Source organism: Crotalus tigris, unplaced genomic scaffold (assembly GCF_016545835.1).
Source record: "Crotalus tigris isolate CLP2741 ecotype Arizona unplaced genomic scaffold, ASM1654583v1 scf7180000018468.2839379, whole genome shotgun sequence".
Taxonomy (NCBI): domain Eukaryota; kingdom Metazoa; phylum Chordata; class Lepidosauria; order Squamata; family Viperidae; genus Crotalus; species Crotalus tigris.
The window spans coordinates 1,300,861-1,325,058 of NW_024097024.1; the positions used below are offsets into that span (position 1 = coordinate 1,300,861).

General features: G+C 33.2%; 1 protein-coding gene across 3 annotated transcripts in view; it reads left to right on the plus strand.

The window, feature by feature from the left end:
- The first annotated feature begins 350 nt into the window (after window positions 1-350).
- The window catches only part of HABP2 (hyaluronan binding protein 2), a 35,361-nt gene continuing 11,513 nt past the window's right edge, over window positions 351-24,198 (plus strand). For 2 of the 3 annotated variants that reach the window (XM_039352705.1, XM_039352704.1), the window contains exons 1-8: window positions 351-484; window positions 9,415-9,454; window positions 15,279-15,395; window positions 15,619-15,729; window positions 20,194-20,310; window positions 20,647-20,766; window positions 21,128-21,299; window positions 22,260-22,354. In XM_039352705.1, coding sequence (XP_039208639.1) covers window positions 416-484; window positions 9,415-9,454; window positions 15,279-15,395; window positions 15,619-15,729; window positions 20,194-20,310; window positions 20,647-20,766; window positions 21,128-21,299; window positions 22,260-22,354 — 841 coding nt within the window. In that variant the 5' untranslated portion in view covers window positions 351-415. The remainder of the gene's footprint in view (window positions 485-9,414; window positions 9,455-15,278; window positions 15,396-15,618; window positions 15,730-20,193; window positions 20,311-20,646; window positions 20,767-21,127; window positions 21,300-22,259; window positions 22,355-24,198) is intronic. The other variant, XM_039352706.1, reaches the window with a different exon arrangement.

Genomic DNA, 24,198 nt, shown 5'->3' on the forward strand with positions numbered 1-24,198 from the left:
AAACAAAAAGGTAGGATATACAAGTCTCAAAGTAACAACCCATCCAATTTAAGTAGTACTATTTTATTTTGTTAAACTGCACCTAATCATAAATGTAATGATTAAGCAATGAACAGCATTTCAATTTGATCCAAATATATTTCACATTTTAAAAGCCAGTTTATTAAAACCGACATCACAAATAAATTAGATAAATATGGCAACTCTTTCCCTTAGCATAGCCCTCAGAAAAGACTTCTTAGAGGAAAACTTTCCATGCCAGTTTTACTTGCTAGTCCAGTGTGATCAAAATTGAAAGTGTGGTTAATAATTTGCAAAACCTGTTATTTAGCAATTTAGGTTGAGAAACAAGAAAAAAAAGAGAAGCAAGAAAAAGCAAATTAAGAAAGAGAAAGAAAATCTGTTTAAAATAAGAATGGTTAATTGGTTCATCTATTTGCCACTTCTCCCTCTGATTGTCTTTCTTGGAAATACTCCTGTTTCAGTAAGTATATTTATTTTAAAGCCTTGTTTAAAAGTGATAGATGAATTAATGTCATGCCTATATTAGAAAACATTATGTTCTACTACTCTATTGGTAATGCTAAGTATACTACTAGTAATCAGGAAATATATGTAGCCGAGAACTGTAAGGATTCAAATTTATTAATGTTTTTTGGAAATAGTCAATATAAAGGGGGAATGAAAAGCAACTTTTTGGGAGAAAAAAGACATGGCATAAACAAATATTCAACATTGGCCTTTTTATCTTCCTTCCCTTCCATATTTTCTTCTTTCAAAAATAGATGTAAATATTTCTTTTGTTAATCCATTTTCTACAAGCAAAATTTGGCTTTTGCTTAAGTAACAGGATGAGATTTTTGAAAATTTCCATTGTGCACTTAACGTAATTCTAACAGAGTATATCATTCATGTCAAAATTGTAAAAACAAAAATTTACCTCAATAAATATAAATAGAATACATAGAAAAATTATTTTCTTTAGCACTGATGAAATGCAAAAGCAGGAACATTTTTAATAAAACATATTTCTTTTTGTTATAATTGAACTGATCAAAATTTCTGAAAATAAATCCTAGAAGCAAGAATATCAAGTGTTCTGTGAGCTGATTATATTATTTGCCTCTAATGTTTCACTGCAAAATGAATTGCCAGTTTAAATATTCTGATTTTAATAAAACTGTGCATTTGTACTCTGTATGTGTTGACAGCTTTAATGTTGTTATACCTACCATCCTGAACATGAGTACGCTATACTACCCATGTTCAAGAGGATAAATATAATATTAAACCCTCCTCTTTGTTGTGTATAATGCTTGAAATAGATTACAACAGCAGGCACAAGTCCATTAGTCAATACTCTTAAATGCCTTTTAAAATAATTTATCAATGATACAAAAGGAAGTAAAAAATGTAGTGCATGCACATATATTTTAGTATATGTTCCTTACATTAATTATTATTTAACTATTAACTAATTAGGGTAAATTACAGGACACCATCCTCCTTTTTCTTTCATCAAATGTAGCAGTCTCTCATTCCAGATTTTGCAACCATTTTTGTTCTATTCGGTTAATGATTAGATTAAAGGAAATGAAGCTATAATTTTTGGCCCTACCTGGAACGGAAGCTGTAAGTTCCAAACAGAAGTCTGTAATAAAAAGAGCAAGGCAATACCCAAGCATTGTCACTCCTTCCCTTGAGCCGTGGCTTATACATTCTGCCAATTCAAGTAGCAATTAGTTCCCATGGGAGACAACTGAAAATTTCCACCTCACAAGGGCCTGGGTTTCTTTTGTAAAACTAAAATAAGGGAAGACACTCATTTTATGTGCATATGTACTGCCATGAACTCCCAAGGGGACAGAAATATACAGTAGCCATAAATAATATAATACAATATAATTATACAGAGTCCATGATGCCCACAACTTACTTATATGGAAATCATACCCACACTCTTTTCTTTGTACCGCTATCTGGAGGTCCATAACACTGCAAATGAATTCCTCATTTTGTAATGCAGTTCTTCAAAGGGTATGCAAAATGTATGCATTGAGGGAAATACTGTATGTTATGGAGCTTCATAATGAAAATAAATGTATTGGAAAAATTGAACATGTATGTACAATATGTGTACGTATAATGTATAATATATGCACGCGCTGTGTATTGCAAATGGTCTGTTTTTCACACATACAAAACTAAATAAAATATATTGTCAGATTGTAGTAATCTGTGACAAACATATTTTTCTGGGCTTGTCTTTAAAAAATATGAACAAATGCAAAAATAAGAGAGAATGAACCTATGGCTAGAAATGATATAGAGTAGAATAAAACATGTACTTTTTATGTTGGGACAATGCATACATTGGCCATCTAGTATGTAGTGTAAATCCAGAAGTTTCCTCTAGTACATCATGGAAATGTGACTTTAAACAACTAAAAATGAGACATCATTGAGATAGATTAGGAGGACTATATATATGTATCCTAGGCTTCACCCAATTTTAATAAGAAATAGGACCTAGATCAGAGACATATCTTTGAATGGAACTACATAATAATTGGATATAGACATACATTAAATAATACATTAAAGTTTAAATTATTATTTTTTAAAAAAAACTTGCATGAGTTTTCAAGCATCTGTTGTGTACATCTTTTGTGGTATTGCACTGTTAACCTTCAGCCTCCAGCAAGAAGAAGCAAGTTGCCAATTCAGCATTATTCATTGATCAAGGGAACCTCATATGCTCTCTTTTACAGGACAGGCAAGGGTGTGCCTGAAGCTACAGGATTGCAAAATGTCTTAGCTAGATGCATTACCAAATGTTGAACTGATCTCTTATGGAGGGGAAATTCCTTTCTGACCCCTGAAGGCATTCAGCATATGCCCCGAAGCGTGAGAGTTCTCTTACAGCTAAGTGCCTTCTTAATGGGTTTCCATAAGCTTTAACTTGAGCTATGTAGCCTGCGCTCTCAGCACAGATAGCAAAATGTTTGATAATGCAAAAATCTTATGTCAGACTCATAGGAAGGTCTGCCTTGTGAAACTGACTGAAGAGGCTTTGTTGCTCCTGTCTCGAAATCAGATCTATTCTGAAGAAGAAACCAAGTGTGTGTGCTCTCACTATCACATGAGATAAATGGAGAATTTCAGAATGTAGCATGAGATAGAATTTCAGATCTAGTAGTGAAACTACTCATAGGAATAATGGACTCATTTCACTTTGGTTCAAACTTCTATAGGCTTTTAAAAATTTAATTCTCTTCTTCGTGTTTGAGGGGGAAAATATCACTAAACCTCAAACCTGTAGCACATCACAAGAAAGAGAATGCTTGAAACTCCAGAGGATTGAAATTAAAAATTACAAACAAAGAGCTTTATGGCTGCATAACCAGAACTGGTGTCACTATGAAGCCAGGCAAAGTTAACTTCTTTTGAAAAGCATCAAGCAAAAAATATGTCTCTAAGTAGGCAGCAAATTGTGGAGAAAAATGGAAAGCATCATTTAACTCCAAGCCAAAAAAAACCTGGAGATTAATCACTCCTTGTCCTTTCATCAGTAGGGTTAGGAGTGATTGTTGAGAAACTAGAGTCATGTTATGTGGCTCTTGATTGCATTTAGATTAGAATTTCCATAACCAAGTGGTTTTCACCTGTACTGGACTTTCACTCCTGGATTTTTTCCCCCAGAGATGTCTATATATCCTTAGATTTCTTAATCCAACAATTGAAGAGAAGTCACATTTTTTTTCTCCTGGTATTTCCATTCTGGTTCCTTTATAAATCTTCTTGCTATGGGATATACCAGGATCTCTGATCAACTACAGCAAGGGGAGAAAAAAAAGGCTGGGGAGAATACTGATTGAAGAAACTGCACCTGCCTTCTCTTCGGCTTAAGGGTTATTTATGCTGCTCAGGTTTGAATCCAGCAATTCTAGGCTTGGGAAATCTAATATGCCTCTATTAGGGAGAATGAATCTATTTAAAAATATATAGATCTGTGGTGCAATTGTTTATGTGTAGAGTTGCTATTTTAATTCACTGGTGCTATAAGCAGTGTGAAACCAAAAGATCAACATATAAATTATTTAATGTAATCTCCTCTAATTGTTTCATTCCCAAGTATTTTCTGACAGCTCAAATTTATGTACATAAAGTTATTAATGTGTTTATTTGCATATGTAATAGATACAAATGAACAAATATGGGTTATTTCTCAGCAAAGTATTAGGTATAAAATTGCCACTTCAAGTTATTTTCTGTCTTCCAATATTTTAGATTTTTTTCACTGTTTTGCTAATAGGTTTTGCAATAAGAAGAAAGTTATTCGTTTGTCTTCCTGTTTTGGTAGGGTAAAGGTAGACACCACAAATCATAGTTTATTTCTGTAGTATAGAACGAAAGTAGATATAATTTCAAAACAGCCAAACTAACATAATTATATATAATTACATATAATTACACTTCAGTAAAAATTGGGTAGGAACAAGCAGACATGAATGGGCCAATTTCTGCACTGCAGAGTTTTCATTGTAAGTATTCCAGAGAATCAATGCTCCAAAACAAAGCAATTTCACCTAAAATTGTGGCCTGTTTCTAAACTACAAGTTTGACTGATGGGCTACAGATTTTCAGTTGAAAGTCATAACCATCTTAGCTCATTCAGTAACAAAGTCTCTAAGATGCTGTAAGAATATTTGCTGATTTTGACACAACAGTTTTCCATGGCTGTCCTGTAAGAAATAATGTTATTTGTTGTAGTTGTGTGTTGTATTTGTTATCATTATTATTAGTCACTCTTAGCAATACCTTCAGTCTAGTCTGGGGCATATCAGAGAATGTTTGGGAGCAAACTAGCATTCTACTAGTTGCTAAAGCATATTAGTGCAAGTGAATCTCAAAGCATTAAAACAGACACATCCCTTAGAAAGTTGATGCAACTGCTTTGAAGACTGTCCCTCATTATCTGTATATGCACACAATTGTTCAGTGCTTAGCTATATTGGCACTCCCAGAAGAAATGTGGTCTGTCCACGCATGGGCACATGCATACACATACATAAATATAAATATAGAGAACCAGAAACAAAGCAAGAACATGAGAGCACACAGTTGTTAACATACTTTGTAATTCCGTGCTTTCAAATGCTTTGCATAGCTCTCCTGTTAGACCAAGAACTCAGTATACTTTTGAAATTTTCCTGCAATTTGTAACCTGAATATTACTTGTTTCCTTTTTTTTCCAGAGGTAGCAAACATTCTCCAACAATTTTCGAGAATAGGACTTATCCTTGAAAAGAGCTCATACAATTAGTTTCCTTAAAAAAATTTCCTTGGATAATTGAGGTATGGGAAAATTTTCAGGGAAGCTGTGGTGACCTGAAGATAGCTCCATAGTGAACAGAGTTGACGAGCATGATGCAATGAAAAGTTGGCAAATGGACCAGCTTCTTGAATTTCCTCTCCAGATAAGGGGAGGATTCAGAATTGCCCACACACAGCACAGAAAATAGCTTCCCATGAAGAAACCATAAAACAGGGGTTTAGACCTCTGAGAGCCAATGGGATTATCACCTTTACCTAAGCCATGCTTTTGAGCCTTCAAAAGGACACTGGATTCACATATTTCATTTCTTAATAGACTTTAGAAATTGTTGTTCACTGCTTGTTGGACAGTAAGAACCTGCATACTGGAAAGTTTCATTTCATCGGGTAAATCTTTTTCAATCCTTAATGAAAGAAGTTTTATACAAGTTTAGAGATTTGAAAAACAATTTCTTTAATAGTAGCAAAAGGGTGATTAAAACATTGACTTTGGAAAGTTACAAACTAAGGACCAGAATTTGAAATCAGATTTTGAAACTAATTCCAAGAATTTTTCCGGTAGGAAAATATAGCTGTTTGGGGGGAAAATAAATATTTTTAAATCAAGTATAAGAAATTTTCCTGTGGAAAAATGTTGTTGATCAGAAAAAATAAGTGACAAGATGGAATTTTGAAAACTGAATCCTAGAGGAAAGCAGAAAGAATTAAAAGATTATAATGAAAGGAAAAGAGAAAAATTAATACAAAATAGAACAAATTATTCTAATAGATCAAATTTAAGCATATTTGGGACCAATTCACTCAGAGGTTATTTTTAAGATCATCTGTTATTAACAAGACTGCTTCTGAGCCTGACTGAAATGTGGATTTAAAAAGAATGCTATAGATAAAGATATTATACTAGATATACAGGTGAAACCAGACAATATCTTAACAATTAAAAGAGATATACAAATAACAAACTGAAGAGTGACTTGGACATTTTTTTTTCATTTTACATTTACAAAAAGAATCGTTTTAAAGGGCTTCTGAGAAGCAACATAGATACAATGGAAAGAAATCAAGCCCTACACTCTATTAAAAAGGAATAGAAATCACGATCTCTAAATCTAAAGATTTCTAAAAATAAAACAAAGAAATATAAAATGAAATTATTTAATGGGGGTTAAAATATATATATATATATATATATATATATATATATATATATATATATATATATATATACTTGACAGATAAAAGACAATCACCAGGAAGTAAAAACAATCAAGTTTTTAATAAATAACCGAGCTTTCGATAGCTATACTACTGCCATCATCGTCAGGGTGTAAAAGCCAGGGTGGGATTCTTTGTTTTATTTTTAGAGAAAGTAATTATGCTAAAAAAAGGAAAGGAAAAGATTAAAATATATAGGTTATTATTTCTGGTAACTCTTAACGGACTTTTGTTGACTAGATTTAAATGTTGAAGTTTTAAGAATCTGTTTATAAATAAGGAATGAGACGGGTTGAAGGATTTTATTGTAGTAGTAGTAGTAATAGTAGTAAAGATGATAAGCTACTGAAATTATATGTATTGGTCATGATGGAGAGGGAGATTATTTCTATAGATACCTTTTTTTCTTTTTTAAAATTTATAAAGTGTTGCCCCTTTTTTGGACTTTTATTTATTTTCTTTTAATTGAACTTTTATTCTTTTATATTTGCTTTAGTTTTCATCTTTTTTAAATCTCTATAGTTGTAAACTCGAATAAAATTAATACAAGCAAGGATAATTGAAATCTGGGAAGCCAAAGAAAGTCTAACTAACTGCAGATATGACTGTACACAAGACATGGCATCCTCATCTGCACTCCTGACCACCTTATCACTAAATCAGTTCCAGCAAATCATGGTCCATCTATAAGAAATTTCTGAAATTCTCTTCTCTTTTGAAATAAGTTGTAAACCAAATTCTCTTCAGCAAGTATTTATGATAATTGCAGGAAAACATATCTATTTGACACAAAAACACATTTCAAGTTTTCCAAGCAGTGGAAGTTGCAATTTTTCTCTTCTATGAGTCCAGCCACTAGCAAACTTCTTACTCTCCATCATTCCTTATAAGCTTGACACTTCCATGAGGCACTGCTAGTCCATTTATAGCTGTTATGAGACAGAATTATATTCTGATTTTATCCATAAAAATGACTAATTTACATTTGCTATAACAGGTTTCACATTGATTTTAAAAGTATTTTGTTAAGCGAGGATTCTGAAAAGATTTCCTAAGACAAAAATTGCCTCTGCTTCTCATACACAACTAGCAAAGTTGGCTTTTTAATACTTCTATTCATTCTTGACCATCAAAACCACTTGGAAAAGAAATATCAGTGCATAGTGTGGTACTCCCTTAATAGGTCAAGCCCTCCATCTTCTGGCAACATAGAATATAGCAGCCTAAAGAATGGAGAACAGAATAAAAGGAGGCTGGTTTTACTTTTATGCTTATATCACTTTTGTACCTATTTAATATGAGTGGGCAAAGCATTAGATAAGAATCTTTTACAAAGTGTGCTGGCACAAGCAAAGCATCTGTCCTTTAAGCTTTAAAGCAGCTGCATCCTCTGGAAAGCTTGGCAAGCTCATCTGAAAGCTATCTCCTAAAGACAGAAGCATTTTCATAGGGATCACCAAGGAAACTCTTTGCATGCATCAACATGTTCTTTGCACAGCTCTACAATAGAATTGACAATTGCTGACAATATTCTCTGAGTGTATTGAGTATACAGCAGAACTAGATTCCCCTGAAATATGTTAACCTAATAATTAATTTTGATCCCTATGTGTTCCTGGCAGATTAAACGTTACAGATGGTGCCAGAAAACAAATCAGTGGGGATCATTGAGATTTAGGAAAAATTTAAAAGTAATAGAGCTTAACTTCACCAATGGCAATATTCCACTGGCATATATTCTGAAAGAAAAAAAGAAGCAAATAGTTTATTCCTTCCTATTTTTTAAGGAGGTGCCTGCCAACCAGCAGTTATTTATTTATACATATGCATACACATATACAATTGATTTTTATTCTGCTTTATTACTTCACTAGCAACTCAAAAGGGTGGACATAGCTAATACTCCTCCTGTGTTCCACATAATAACCCTGTGAGATGAGGTGGGCTGAGAGAAAATGAGTAGCCTATTTACAGTGTGTTAGGAATGGGTAGCAGATTATATCTCTCCATTCCTGCACTCAGAGACACTGAGTAACCTCTTCAGGAGATGAAGGAAGCAGAAGTGTGGATCTGTCCAGAATAAAAGACAGGAAAGGTGCCAATGTATTATAGAGTTACTTCTGAGACAACTCTTTTGTTTATCCCCATAATTCAAAATGATTGTACAACATCATGCTACTTTCTAATTATTATTGTTGTTGTTGTTGTTTTTACCAAAGTGCAACACAAATATGAAAGTCATGGCATAATAACTCACAACATAATAGTCAAATTTAAACAACTAGATAGAACTAACCTAATAAACATAATGTTATTTAACCTTAACTCTGTATTGAAAGTGTACATTGACATGCCTAATTAAAATGTTTTCAGTTAATAGGAAAAAGTGTTTATAAAAGACTTAACTAAATATGACATTATAGTTGCTAGTTGAAATATATATTATTTTTAACTATACAGTGGATTTATTCTAAAGGGGATTGAGAGTACTGAAACTGCTTTTTTTTAAAAAAAAGAATCTGCTTTATTAATAGCAATAGCAGTAGCACAGACTTACATACCACTTCACAGTGCTTAACAGAGTTTACAGAGTCAGCATATTGCCCCCAACAATCTGGGTCCTCATTTTACCAATCTTGAGCTGGTCAGAATTGAACTCCTGGCATTGGAAATGCAGAATTAGCGAGCAATACTGCATTCTAATCACTGCGCCACCATGGGTCTTGGTTGTCAGATAGCATTTATATCTGATTTGTCTTATTACAAAGTCTCATATCTCTCTCTCTCTCTCTCTCTCTCTCTCTCTCTCTCTCTCTCTCTCTCTCTCTCTCTCTCTCTCTCTCTCTCTCTCTCTCGTTTCAGCATTCTGAGATTATATCATCATGGTTCCGCCAACAACCTGGTAAACAGTATGCTTTTTAATGTGTTCTTTATGACAGATGCTTCATAATATTTACAGTGTTAAAATATGGAGGGAATAATTAGGACAATGTGGTCCTTTCAGAGACTCTTTTGCTTTGAGAAAAATTACAGTGAAGGTGTATTCTGTGCATTCAATATATGGCTGCACTAAATTTTGACAAAACATGATCATCTCATGGCTATGAGCAGTTGGCTTGTAGAATATAGCTCTAATTTTATTGGGCAAGAACCTTAAATCACACTTGCCTTTAAGTAGATAAGCATGTCTCTGATTCCAGTAGAATAACTTGTGTGACATCATATGGAAAATTAAACCTCCATTCAGATACATTTTTTGGTAGAAATCATGCCCAATAACTACCATGGAATGTATTGGTAGGTTGTTGATCTTGCTATATTGAAGTAGAGAGAGAAGCAGCCTGGAATTAAGGAGAAACTTCCTTAAGGGCAATTAACCAGTGGAATAGCTTTCCTTCAGAAATCGTGGGTGCTCCATCACTTAAGAAGAGACTAAATAGTCACTTGTCTGAAATGGTATAGGTTGTCTTGCTTGAGCACGGGCCTGGACTAGAAGACCTTCAAGGTCCCTTCCAGCTCTATTCTATTCTAATTCTAGTTGTTAATTTATCATCAGCAGTGAAAAAAACAGGATTAATTATGAGATTTTGTTCGCTTCCTATTATAGAATGATTATAATATAGAAATCCTGATCAAAAGCAATATTTTATATATTTATATACAAATATGAAAAGCTTTGCTATGCAAAATGATTAATGTAGAAATGGGTAGTCTGTATTATGATGTTATAAGTATAAATATGTGCATGGGAAAATAATCTTTTTTGGGCGCTTCCATGGATAGAAAAGGCTGTAATATAAAAGTTGTAAAGTATTTTCTACATGGAACATTTTATTAGTTTTTGAATAATGTTAGCCATTGTTTCATGTATGTTCTTTAAAAAAGCATCACCATACATTTTATTTTTATGGATTCAAATAATACAAAGAATATTGTAACTGGATTGTTATGTGTTGATGTATCATTAACATTTAACATTTTCAAATGTTTGAGAAGTCTGTTCAGTTTTTTATTTAATTTACTGAAAGTTCCAAGAACTGTCAATTTGTAATCCAGCTTTTCCATGCCACCCTTTGCCACATTGTCCTATGACCTTTTGCAAGGAGAGAGTATAGAGAATTGATAAGGGTAGAAGGCATCTGTTTCTTTATTCTGCCAGCAGAAATACTTTTCTGCATCAGAAGTATTCCATAAACAGGACCAAAAGTTTGTATGATTAAGCAAGATCTTTAATATTTGGATCTGGCTGATATATCATAATGTGTAATCAAATATATTAAATAATGATGTCTCTGAAATGTAAGTTAATTTATTAGCCAAATATAAAATTTGAATACAGTAAATGATTGTGTAGCCTTTGTAACTGCTGTAACTGTTCTCTAATGATTAAAAAAATAGGATTCAGAAAAAAACTAAATCATGGAATTCCTATATAATGTAAGTGATCCTTCTTGGTTTCTCCTAAGATGGAAGTGGGCCTGTTCAGGCAGATTCATAGACTTATAATAGTTGATTATTATACCCAACCTTAGTAGTAAAGATAGTCCTCAACTTACAACACAACTGAGACCAAAATTTCCATTGCTAAACAAAGCATGTTTATCACCTTTTTTGCCATGATGGTTAAGCAAATCAATGCAACTGTTAAGTGAATATGTCTGCCCTTACTGATATTCTATGTTGGAAGCCAGCAGGGAAGGTTGCAAATGGTGATCATATGTCCCCAGAATGCTTCAACCATCGTAAGTATATGCCACGTGCCAAGCACCCAGATTTTGACTATGTGACCATGGGGATGCTTCAATGCTCCTAAGTGCAAAAACAGGTTGTAAGTCCCTTTTTTCTGTGCCATTATAACTTTTTACAATCGCTAAACAAATGGCTGTAAGTTGAGAACTACCCGTATATTGCCCAACTTAAAGGGGTAAAGGTAAATGTTGTTAGATCATTGAAATCTATTAACATTAGCAAATCCTAAAGATTAGGATGATTAGGATTTAGTTTGTCATCTAAGACTATTAACATATAGTCAGAATGCTTGCCTCTGTTAGATGTGAATATATTACCATTCACTATTTTTCAAAAGGAAGGGTTTTTTTGAGTTTTGAACTTAAAGCAAGTTTCCATCACAGCAGCACAAGATGTGCAAAAAGTAAAAACTGTGATCAAAAGCTATTAGTACTGAATATTTTGTCTGCCTATGTTAGAAAATGGCCTTTTAAAAGATAACTGGAGAAGTTCAAGTTATTTGTTGCTAGAAATGTAAGATACCAGGCAAAATCCATTTTGAACCTACATAGATTCATATTTAGGTCAGTTTACCTCAAATAAAGAAGGAAAGTTGGCAAGTATATATAATCATATTATATAAATCCTATGTTGGGATTTTTCTGGTCTTTTGGCCAGCAAGCTCCCTACTGATGCTTAATCTTCACTTGGATTCACAGCTGATAGAAATTTTATAACTGCCAAGTAGATATTTTTGCAATTATTCCATATGGCACCTGAGAAAGCATGGTCAGCTGTGGTTTGGCTACTCTTCTAATAGATATGGAAGTAATTTTTATCATGCCACAAAACATGTTCTGGGAGAAAATATTGCATGGATATGATCAGTGGTTGGATTCAGCTGGATCGCACCAATTTGGTAGAATTAGTAGCTAATTTTTTGTAGCCCAGGCCCAGAATGGGCTTCCGGAAGCGGCATCCAACACAGAGAACTGGTTGTTCACATATTTGAATCCCACCACTGGTTATAATGAATAAATTACTAGTTGTACCATACAAAGATTTTGCAACAATAGATACATGAAATATATAGAATATTTTCCTCAATAATTGACATAGAGCTTACTTTTATTTTTCATACTAGATAAAAATATATACTTTTTTATACTGACAAATCCTGAAAAAAGTATATAATGCTGCATATGATCAATCCTTTAAAATTGAGATAGATATTACGTATAGGGTCAAATTTATAACCATATACATACCAAGTGGTTGGTGAAGATCGGCTAGGACAGTATAACAACTTGAGTTCTATTATTTCCACATAAATACTGGAGCAAACATAGCAGATATATTGTCCTCAGCAAGCTTTAAAAAAAAATTAAGTCTAAATCAAATAATTAAAAAATAGTCATATAAAAATGATCATCAGACACAAAAGAAATAATACTTGCAACCTATTTTGAAAGAGATATTTTGAATAGATCTTGGTGGTTCACATAATGTCACTTGATTCCTAATAGTTGATTAGGAACAATGAACAAACTGAGCTAACAATAATCATAAGAAGACATCCATGGGCATGATGGGGTATTGAGAAATTATAAAGATGGTTCCATCTATTATTTAGAAAAAGGGGGGAAACTATTTCTTTTATACAGTATTTGACACAGAGATGGGAAAAGTACATAAAAAGCCAAAGATACCATTATTACTACAAAGTTTAATAAATAAACAGAGAAGTTCTAACTTTTGCAAAATAATCCCACATACTGTCAGGTTGAAATATGAACTCCTTTCCTTTTTTATTACCTTGCATTAAACTTTATTTGCTCTGTGGAGACAATAGCCCTATCTTGGAATGAGTTCCTTATCCCTCAGCCTGGTGTGCAGTCCTGCAGCACTTTCATATTGCAAAGGCTTGACTCTTGAGAAATAATGAGTGAATAAAAGAAGTCTTGACTTGACATAACGATAAATGAGGTGATTTTTTTTTTTTTACCGTCAAGGAACCAGTTTTGGTCCATAGAAAAAAGAAGTTTCTATTTTAATATGGAATATAAAGCATTCATTGTACAAAAAAGTGTTTTTCATCAGAAGCAAAAGAAGAACAAAGATAAAGGCAGCAATCCAATGAATGAGTTGAGAAAACTAAGATAATGCCGTTGATAAGCAGTTCAAGGCGACCCATTGTTCACCAGGCCATCGGCCCAGCCCTAGGGGAGAGCTTTTAAAAGTATCCCTGTATGCATTTTCACTCTCCTCATTACCATACCTGCTCTTTGAAACTCACCAGTGGATCCAACAAACTCCTCTGACACCTGCCGGAAAGAGCGGATGACCCATCTTAATCAACTACTTCTGTGAAAAGTCTATGGAAAGAACTGTGTCCCATCTTTACTTTGCTATTCAGAAAGCTATTTGTCAATGGGTATCCTGAGAGCCATTGCTATGAACAAAGATCTGTTTCTGTGCACTGGAAATGTGGCACCATGATCAAAGTTAAGGAGAATCTCCTACTTGTTTCCTTTGTTCGTGAATATGTCCCTTCTCTTATATGGCTACTAACACCAGAATAATTACCTGTACTTTATCCAGTACTAGTTTGAATGTAATGAAATGATTCCAGCAGCGCTCTGAATGGAATTGGGATTTTGAAGCAGTCTATTTACTTTTAACAAGGTATTTCTCCTACCTCGAAGACCATAACAAATGTTGCAGACACATCACAGTATTATATAGGAGCAGTCCATAGATATCAAGGGGAAAAAATAAACTGTCTCGTAAAAGGATTTTGAACAATGCCAGTTTGGATTAAAAGTTGAGATACAGGCCTGAAATGCTACAATAAACAGAACATTTGTCATTGACTATGTTTAGAATGTCAACTACTTCCTAAAACAGAGTATGTATTATTCCTACAAAAATATATACTAATCTAATTTTTTAAAATAAATTTTAAACACTTTCTATATGTGTTGAAATGTCATTATTAACAGTGGTGGGATTCAAATAGGTGAACAACTGGTTCTTTATGTGGCTGCCACTTCTGGAAGTCCATTTTGGGCCTGGGCAACAAAAAATTAACTACCGGTTCTGCCAAAGTGGTGCAAACTGGCTGAATGCCACTACTGATTATGAATCTTTTCTGAACAAGTTTTTTTATATCTGAGGTATAACACCAAAGTTTTCAGAAAGCCAAGTGGCAAATGCATCTAATGCCTATAGATGTGGCAAATGCATCTAATGCCTATAGAGAACTATTCTCAAGTCGAAATGAAAATCATGCACATTCTTCATCAAGAATATTTTTTCTATTGGACAATCCAGTTTACTATTTTGTCCATAATATAATGTGAACTACAAAGGGCACATAAGACTGATCAATAAAGAAAATACAGTTCAATATATCAATACAAAATATTCCAGGAATATTTGTGCCCAGGAAGCTGGAAGTTTTTGTTATTTACCTTGTTGTATAATATCAGATTTTTCATCTATTTGCAATGACATTCAGTTAAATACAACTTCCTTAACAGCATATTAGGCTCATGCCTTTTACAGTACTGTGTGATCGTTTTTTCTAAATATACAATAGGATTGTAATCAAAATATTACCCTGCATGAAACATGCTGGGCGATCTATGCTAAGTCATTCCATAAGATTTCAACTCTTTGTAAAATCTGTTGTGAAGGTAAAATGAATTAAAGATTAATTAATGATCCAGACAAAATCTTCAGAGATTATCATTATTTCCTGGTTGAAGTTATTTATTTATTATATTTATATCCAAGGACTAAAACTATGCCCCATGGTGTTTTGTTTTTTGCAGTACATTACACAAAGGAATCGGAATGTGTTGATGATCACTATGCTTATTCTATAATGTTGTCTAGTTTAATTTCGCCAGATCAATATATTTGCTACACTAAACAACTTTGAATACTACTTTTCATTCATGTTATAGTCTGTTTTGTTTCTGATATATCTGCAGATTCAGCTGATGACTATGACGCTGAATACAGCACCGACTATATAGAGCCAGCAGGGAGTGAAATCAGATTTAGTTTCTTTGACTCTGATTGGATATATGAATTCTTCACTCATGATGGTACTTCATTATACTTATTATAAGATGGAGAAACAGCATATGGGAAGTGAAAGAAAGTAATTCAGTTTTTAGATCAACGTAGAACTGGGGAAAATTGAGAAAACTGTAACTGCTTTATAAACCTGCCATTGCATCACTGTTCTGGTTGAAAAACCTTTCAATAAAAATGGTACAGATTAAAAAATTTGAAAAATTAAACTTCAGATTTATTTCTCTGTGCTAGTAAATCCCTGCCAGACAAACCCATGTCAGAATAATGGAATCTGTAAAAGGAACAGAAACAGCTATATCTGTACCTGCCCTGAACCATACACAGGATCGAAGTGTGACCGTGGTAAGACACATCTTGATTTTGTCACTACTATTACATAAAGCTGAAAAATGTAGATACTGTTATAAATCATACAGTTTACAAAATATAAAATAGACTTATTCACATCCCATTTTAAAAGTCAGCTGGAAATTTACAAGGACTTTCAAGTTTAAAACTATAATTTTAAGTTCTGTATACTTTGTCACTTTAAATGAATTAAGAATTCATTATAATTTCCATTCCTGAATACACACAATAAATTGTATGCATATTTTTGTTGAATATATTTCTTTCTAAAAAAAAACCAAATTCTGGACAAGAAGAATTCAATCAAGTGCAAATGTATGATCCTAGCATGAATGGAATAGTTTCATTTTGCATGCTAAGTATTCACATGTGCATTTTCTTTCAAACAAGAATTCTGAAAACTGAGATTGATTCAAGCATGGATGATAAGAGAAATTAGTTTACTACAAGGAAAAAAATCCAAAAACAATCTCCTAGAGGTAAAATATACTCACAAGAATAGAAAATATCCTAGTGTATTCAAAAGATTATTTTCCATTCCGAGGCATAGAGTATAATAACAATGGAACATAGGACGGATACTTGAGAAAAAGATTTAATTCTGAAATAGAATAAAATAGAATATAAAATAGTAGTTTCAATTCTGACTGTTATTTTACCAATAACAAAGTTTAAAGCAGAAGAAAGGAAATGTAAGAGCTTACTGCAATTATCCAAGAACAATATACCGGTACTAAGGAGTTAGAAAACAATTGCGGCCATTTTACTTAATTCTCATTACATTTTAGAATCATTTGGAAAAAGTGAATAAAGTACATAAAAGGTAAACAATATGAATGCACCAAGCGATCTTTAGGTGTAGCTGAGTATTTATATATGGAAGTCTTCTGATATTCCAATACAACAACAGCTAAACGTAGAGTATAAATATGAATATTTTCAGTTATTAGACCAAATATCTTCAGTTTAAGTTAAACAAAGTTAATAGCAATATCATATAGCTGTAGTAGTGTAAACTTTAGGAGAAAATATTTAAAATTGAATATTTTATGAAGAATTGCTTTAAATCAAATACCTGAAGTATAACTATAAAATATAGCATTCTTAAATATTAGCCAATATTAATCAAATCAAAATGATAATGAAGCACTGCAGAGATCATTCAAGAACTTGCTAAATGTTACAAAATAAGTACATCATGGAACGTATTGCAGATAATTAGTGAAATAAAATAGAAATTAATCCCATAAATGAAGTGCCTATATATTGGCTCAAAATAGATATAAGAAGTAAGTATAGTATATTAACATAATTATGAGGATGTAATAATTTCATCAAGTGAGTTTATTTTTAGAAAAGTAAGGATGGTATTTCATAAAATTATTTAATTGTACCTATGAGTTTATGTATTTATTTAACTGTATCTATGTATTTATGAACCAATTCATAAAACATGAAAAGACTATAGTCAGAATGGTACCAAAACAATGTAGTCATATAAATCAGTTGTGTTCTAAATGAAGGCATTAAACTTTATATATTTTAGCTATAATAATAGATAAATACATTTATTAAAGATGTCAGTTCATGTACAAACCAAGGATGCCCAGTGAGTACATTATTAAATTAAGCAGTTTTTAAACACAAAACTATTACACATATTTTAATACTTACATTTACCTCCATTATTTACATTTGACAACTGTAAAGCATTTGACTGCTTAGAATGGGATTTTTTTTTTCAAAATTAATCCATTGAATAAATTGTAGTAGGATAAGGACATTTATATGTGGAAGGTATAACAACCTAATCTCAGTCCCACTAGATAAGGGGTGTCAAACTGCCAGCTCATGGGCCGTATACATCACGAGGAAACCGCACCCACCCCATTGCCAACAATGGGGAAAAAGTTCTGATACGTCACACGACATCACGTGATGTCAGAAGTTTGACATGTCTGCACTAGATAGATAGAGCATGAAATCAATTTCAGTTTATTGAGACTATGTATAGTAACAGAATCTTGCAAATGTGATTGTGCTGTACATCCTTCACCTTCTTATATTTCAATTAATTAGGGAAGCATCTACCTGATTTACTTTTGAATGTTATCTTGTTTTGGGATATAAAAAATGTTTCAGCTCCTTTTGCTTAGGTAATGATACCTACCTATTTCCACCATGCTCACCTTCCTTACTCTTTGTACCTTTAATGCCAAAAAAATTGTATATGATCATGACTGTCTGATCATTAATCTGTAAAGGAGCATAACATTTAACTGTTAAAAATAACTAAATAATAATAATTTGAAATTATACCATGATGCGGTGGCTTTAACATTAATTAGTGATTGGGTAAATTTAACAAATTTGGAGATACTCCATCTGGAGGGATGGGATTTACTTTTCGGTTGGCATGCCTATTTAATATTTAATAAGAAAGTGGATAGGGTTTTTAAATCTCATATTATAAGAACTTCTTTACTTAGGGTTTGGAGAAAATATTATAAAAGTGATTTTAAAATACCACTATGGGCTATACCTTGGCATGCGATAGAGGGCATAAGGAGAGGTGTTAAAATGGATATGGTGTCTTATACACAATTACTTAGATGGGATGGACATAACTGGCAGTTAAAATTATTGGAAGAGTTAGTACATGAAAATATTACTTATTCTTGGTTTCAATATAGACAATTAGCAGATAGATGGAAGTTGGATCGTAAGGTGGGTTTTCTTAGAGAAGATGAAAATCTTTTTAAGCAAGTAAAGGATCAAAGACAAACCCATATTAAGAGAATTTATGGGGTTCTAGTGGAACTGGATTCAGAATCAGAATTAATTAAAGATTGTATGATTAAATGGGCGCAGAATTTTGGAGAACCAGTTCCACTGGATATCTGGGAAATTATCTGGGTGAGGAATGTTAAATTTACACAAGCCCAGAATTTAAGGAAGAATTTTTATAAAATGTTTTATAGATGGCACCTTGATCCACAAAAAAATGTCTCTCATGTATCCTGACCTACAGCCTAAATGTTGGAGATGTGGTTGTTTGGACGCCACCTATTATCATATTTGGCGGTCGTGTAAAAATATAAAAGCTTTTTGGATTAAGATATGGTGGAATATTCAGAGAATCTTTAGAAAGAGGGTAAAATTTACTCCACAATTATTTTTGTTAGGTATAGTTACTGACTGCGATGCAAAGGAGGTTATATTGATGTTGAATTTGATCACAGCCGCAAGGTTGTTAGTAGGACAATACTGGAAGAAGAAATCTTTGCCTACCTTGCAGGAGTGGTTTTTTAAAGTATCTTATTTGGCGGAAATGGCAAAGATTTCGGCTTTCTTAAAAGAACAATCGCAAGAGAAATTTTTTGCTATTTGGGACAAATGGATAAAGTTTATACAATTTAAATTGGATATAAAAAAATATTATTTAGCTTTTTTATAATATTTATATATATATATATATATATATATATATATATATATATATATATATATATATATATTCTATTGTTAATCTTTCTTTTTTCTTTTTTTTCTTTTTATATAATTTTTTTAACTTTTTAAATTAAGCCTATATTCTGCTCTGGGAAGCTCCGGGGGGGGGAGGGTGTGGGTGGTTTGGGGAGGGTTGGGGGAGGTTTGTTTTGTCTTGTTTAATCCTGTTTTTTTTGTTGTTGTATTGTTGTTTTCTGTTTTTTGTAAAAACTTTTAAAAATTTTTCAATAAAAAAAAAACTAAATAATAAAATAAATGAAAACAAAATGAATTAACTGTGGAATATCTGTATCCAGCTTTTCTAGCCTCTTGTATTGCAGATACAATACCAGACATGTCAAACTTGTGATGTCATGCGACGTCACAAAACGTATCAGACAGTTTTGCCATTGCTGACAATGGGATGGACGCAGCTTCCGTGTGACGCATCCAACCCATGAGCTGGCAGTTTGACACCTGTGTTCTAGACCTTGACCATGCTAGCTTGGAATGCTGGGACTTCCCAATTTAAAATATTTTCTTTTTTAAACAATTTTGTGATAATTGTTTCAAACGCCGTTTGAAACAATTATATATAATAATTAATACTACATGGTAATTTTTTATAATATGAAGATAAGCCATACAAATTCATATTATTTATGTGTAGAACAAATAGGAAATGTTTAAAATACAACTGTGTATTGGTATTTATAGTACTGTAATGTTGCTATTTTCCTCCAGGTCCATGAGCATTTCCATATCCATAGGGTGATGAAAGAATAGGAATTGTATGATTGTTTACTGTTTTACAACTCTGTAACTGTAACTTTCACCAGGAATTAGAATACAATTGTGTATCTCCATTGTTAATCCTTGTACTACATAAAGTCTGCTTTTAGCAAATATCCAAAACTTGAAAAATCTACCTAACTTTCTTGCTCTTTTTACTGTTATTATATACCACAGTGAAAAATACATGCCAAAGAATCAGCTGCAATCAAGGAGAATGTCTGATTATGTTAAGAGCACCTTATTATCAATGCAGTTGTAGATACCCTTATAAACCACCATTATGTAATAAAGGTGAGACAAATTGTTGTTGTCATACCAGTAACTAATTTCTAGGATTACTTCTACTACTGCTGCATTTTATGGATTATGCAAAGAAAAATCACACCCGTTTTTCTCTAAATTATCCTCTAAAATCAAATCTTTTCACTTTATTTCTTAAATGCAAACAATATTCAGGACAGCCTGCATAGATTTATTTTAATGGACCTGTAGACATTAGACTGGGAAGACTTTACATTTTCCCATATTAAATCTGCTTATCCTTCTGTGTTTTATATATATATAATTGTTTGAACAAGCTATCAATCTCATTTAAATACAATATTCTAATTAATTCTTGAATACTAGCATCCTCAGCTTGTCGACCAAATCCTTGTAAAAATGGAGGCACCTGTCAGAAGCATCGCTTAAGGTTTAGATTCAGCTGCAACTGCCCTGAAGGTTTCAGAGGAAAATTTTGTGAACTAGGTAAGAGAATTATCTGTGTTTGGCAACGATGGCATAACTAGTATAGGGGTTGTGGTAGATAAATCAGCCTTTGATCATTCTAATTGTGTGTTAGTAATTTACAAAGAACTAATTAATATTCTTTGTATTGTACACTTTTATATATAAAACTGATTTGAACTCCATTGTGATCATCATTGTCATGTTGTAAGCAGTAGATTCAGATTATCCAACTTAGGTATTTTTGATAAAATCTAAACTGGGTGGAATGCAGATTCTTGTGAAATGACATTAATTTATATAAGAATGGAGAGGGGGAAAAATGCAAGAACAGGCCGAAATAAAACAAAAAGATCTTCAAAACATGACAATCTTGTTGTAGGAACTGAAGACTGCTTTGAAGAAAATGGCCACGCATACAGAGGAAATGTTAGTCAAACAATCCTCCAAAAAAGATGCCTTCACTGGAATTCTCATTTTCTTTTGGACAGTAGTTACAACGCATTTATGGAACATGCTGACTATTATGGCCTTGGTGATCATAACTTCTGCAGGTATTCCATGTATACATGCAAACACAATTCCACGAATATCATTGTTATTTATACCCCCAATTTCAAATCAAATATTACTAAATAATGAATAGTCATTGACTATGTTCTGAGGACATCATTAACTCAGCCATTAATAAGCTTTTTACCCCCACAAAAAACCCCAATTCACAAAGTATTCACTTATAACAGGGGTGTCAAACTTGCAACATCACATGATGTGTCGCGACATATTGTGACTTTTTTGCCATTGCCAGCAATGGGGTAGGTGCACTTTCGCTATGATGTATCCGGCTCGCGGGCCAGCAGTTTGACACCCGACTTATAAGATGACAGGCTCTTTACCTCTCCCTAGTCCCTTGGAATGCTCTCCATTTTTTCTGTCTCCTTTTTCTAGAAACTGTTACCATTTTTAAATTTAAGAATGGATGTTAAGCCTGACAGTTCGCAATTTCATTTAAAATCAGTTGAGATGCCAAAAGAACCTGATGGTTGACAAGTGAGGCTACCTTGATACCACATTGTATACCCCCTGTGTCAGTATAATGCAGGTTAGGTTGTTCCTATTATCAGTGATGAAATAACAGTACAATAGATCAGTACAATTAACTCGTTGTTTACCGAAAAAGATCAGAAATATTTGAGCTCACCATAGAAATAATTGCTACTTTGGGGTAATATTCTTGATACCCGAATATACTTTCCTAAAGAATGAATGCTGACAGCACATCTATAAAAGCATAAAAATTAAGCTTAGACATTGGCACAATATTATTAGTAGGTAAGTACATTAAACTGAGAAGATGCCATTGTTAATCATGTTTGTCTTCTTGGTTTCTGAATGACTTGATATTTCAGTGTGAACATTGTTCAATTCCAGTGCTTATCACTTCTTCAATTAATAACTTCTTTTCTGAAGATCCATTCTTCTGACAGGTGAATCTTGAAACTTCTCTCATTTAGGAATCCAGATGGTGATGACAAACCCTGGTGCTTTGTCACTGTGAATAACAAATTGAAGTGGGATTTCTGTGATGTCCCCCCATGCTTGTCAACAGGTAAAATAAATAATAATAACACGGTGTATATTCAGTGTAACATTAATTTAGTATGGCATTAATTTAGATTGGCAATCACTGTAGATTTTGTGTCATCCATCTACTTCAAGAGCACAGCTCACATGATGCCCAATGACTTTAAAGATACTGGATGATTTCTCATTTGCAGAGCATCAAAAAGTATACCAAATAAGCAAAGTATCTTGAGATGTCTACTACCAACAGATATTAAAGAAGATGACACATAAAACAAGAAAGAAGAAAATAAATGAATTACAGAATGGAGAAAAAAATATTCTGCATGATTCTTAGAATGCAATTAAGGAAACTTTCTTTGATTATTTGATGCTGTAGTCCTTTTCTTCACAGAAGTGAAACAGAATATTTTAAAGAATATTTTAAGAATATAGGAAGAAGAAATTATTTCCCTTTGTGCCAAATCAAGTATACACCAGAATATGTTGAAATCTATTGTAGTAGAACTAATAGAGCTTCTGAAAAAAATCCAGATGACAGCTATAGATAAAAAGGCTTTAACTAATTCTACTAAAAGTCTTGTTGTCTTTAACTAGGAAAAATGGTACATCACAGGGCAACAATTTATTAACCAGGTTGGTCCAAATGGTCTGAATTATAGAATGTGTCCAAAATCCAGGACTGTGCTATTGCTGTGGTCACAAAATCTTCATTTTTAACATTATTTTTACTCTAGAAAGAGTACAGAGAAGAACAACAAAGATGATTAGGGGACTGGAGGCTAAAGCATATAAGGAACAGTTGCTGGAATTGGGTATGTCTAGTTTAATGAAGAGAAGGAAGAAGGGGGATATGATAGCAGTGTTCCAATATCTCAGGGCTGCCACAAAGAAGAGGGAGTCAAGCTATTCTCCAAGGTGCCTGAAGGCAGGACAAGAAGCAACAGATGGAAACTGATCAAGGAGAAAAGCAGAACTAAGGAGAAACTTCCTAACAGTTAGAACAATTAACCAATGGAACAACTTGCCTCCAGAATGGGTGAATGCTCCAACACTGGAAGTTTTTAAGAAGAGATTGGACAGCCATTTGTACGAAGTGGTGTAGGGTTCCTGCCTGAGCAGGGGGTTGGACTCGATGACCTCCAAAGTCCCTTCCAACTTTATTATTATTATTATTATTATTATTATTATTATTATTATTATTATTATTATTATTATCGATCATTGCACAGTCAGCCAGATGTTCAGACTGGATTTGGCATTTTGTCTACCTATCGAGTCCTTACCCAGGACCTGGGATAGGCAGATGTGGATGTTGGATGGTATTACAGATATCGTCGCAGGATGGAAGCAGTTCCTAATAAGGCTGCCTTTTGCAATTGACTAATAGCGAATTTGTCAATGCCAATGGTGTTCAAGTGTTGCTCCAGTTGTTTTGGGATTGCACCCAAGGAGCCTATGACTATTGGTACTACCCTTGCTTGCTTTTGCCACAGTCTTTCTATTTCTATTTGTAGGTATTTGTATTTTGTTATCTTCTCCAGTTCTTTCTCTTCTATTCTGCTATCTCCAGGCACTGCCACGCCCACTATCCAGACTTTTTTGTCTTTCTTATCGACAATTGTTAAGTCTGGGGTGTTATGTTGCAGGTGCTTGTCTGTTTGAATTCTGAAGTCCCAGAGCAGTTTAATTTTATCATTTTCTATGACTCTCTCTATTTTATGATCCCACCAGTTTTTGCTTACAGGCAAATGATATTTTTTGCAGATCTTCCAATGCACCATTGTTGCTACTTTGTCATGCTGCTGCTTGTAATCAGTCTGTGCAATCTTCTTGCAAAAGCTTACCAAGTGGTCCACTGTTTCTTCA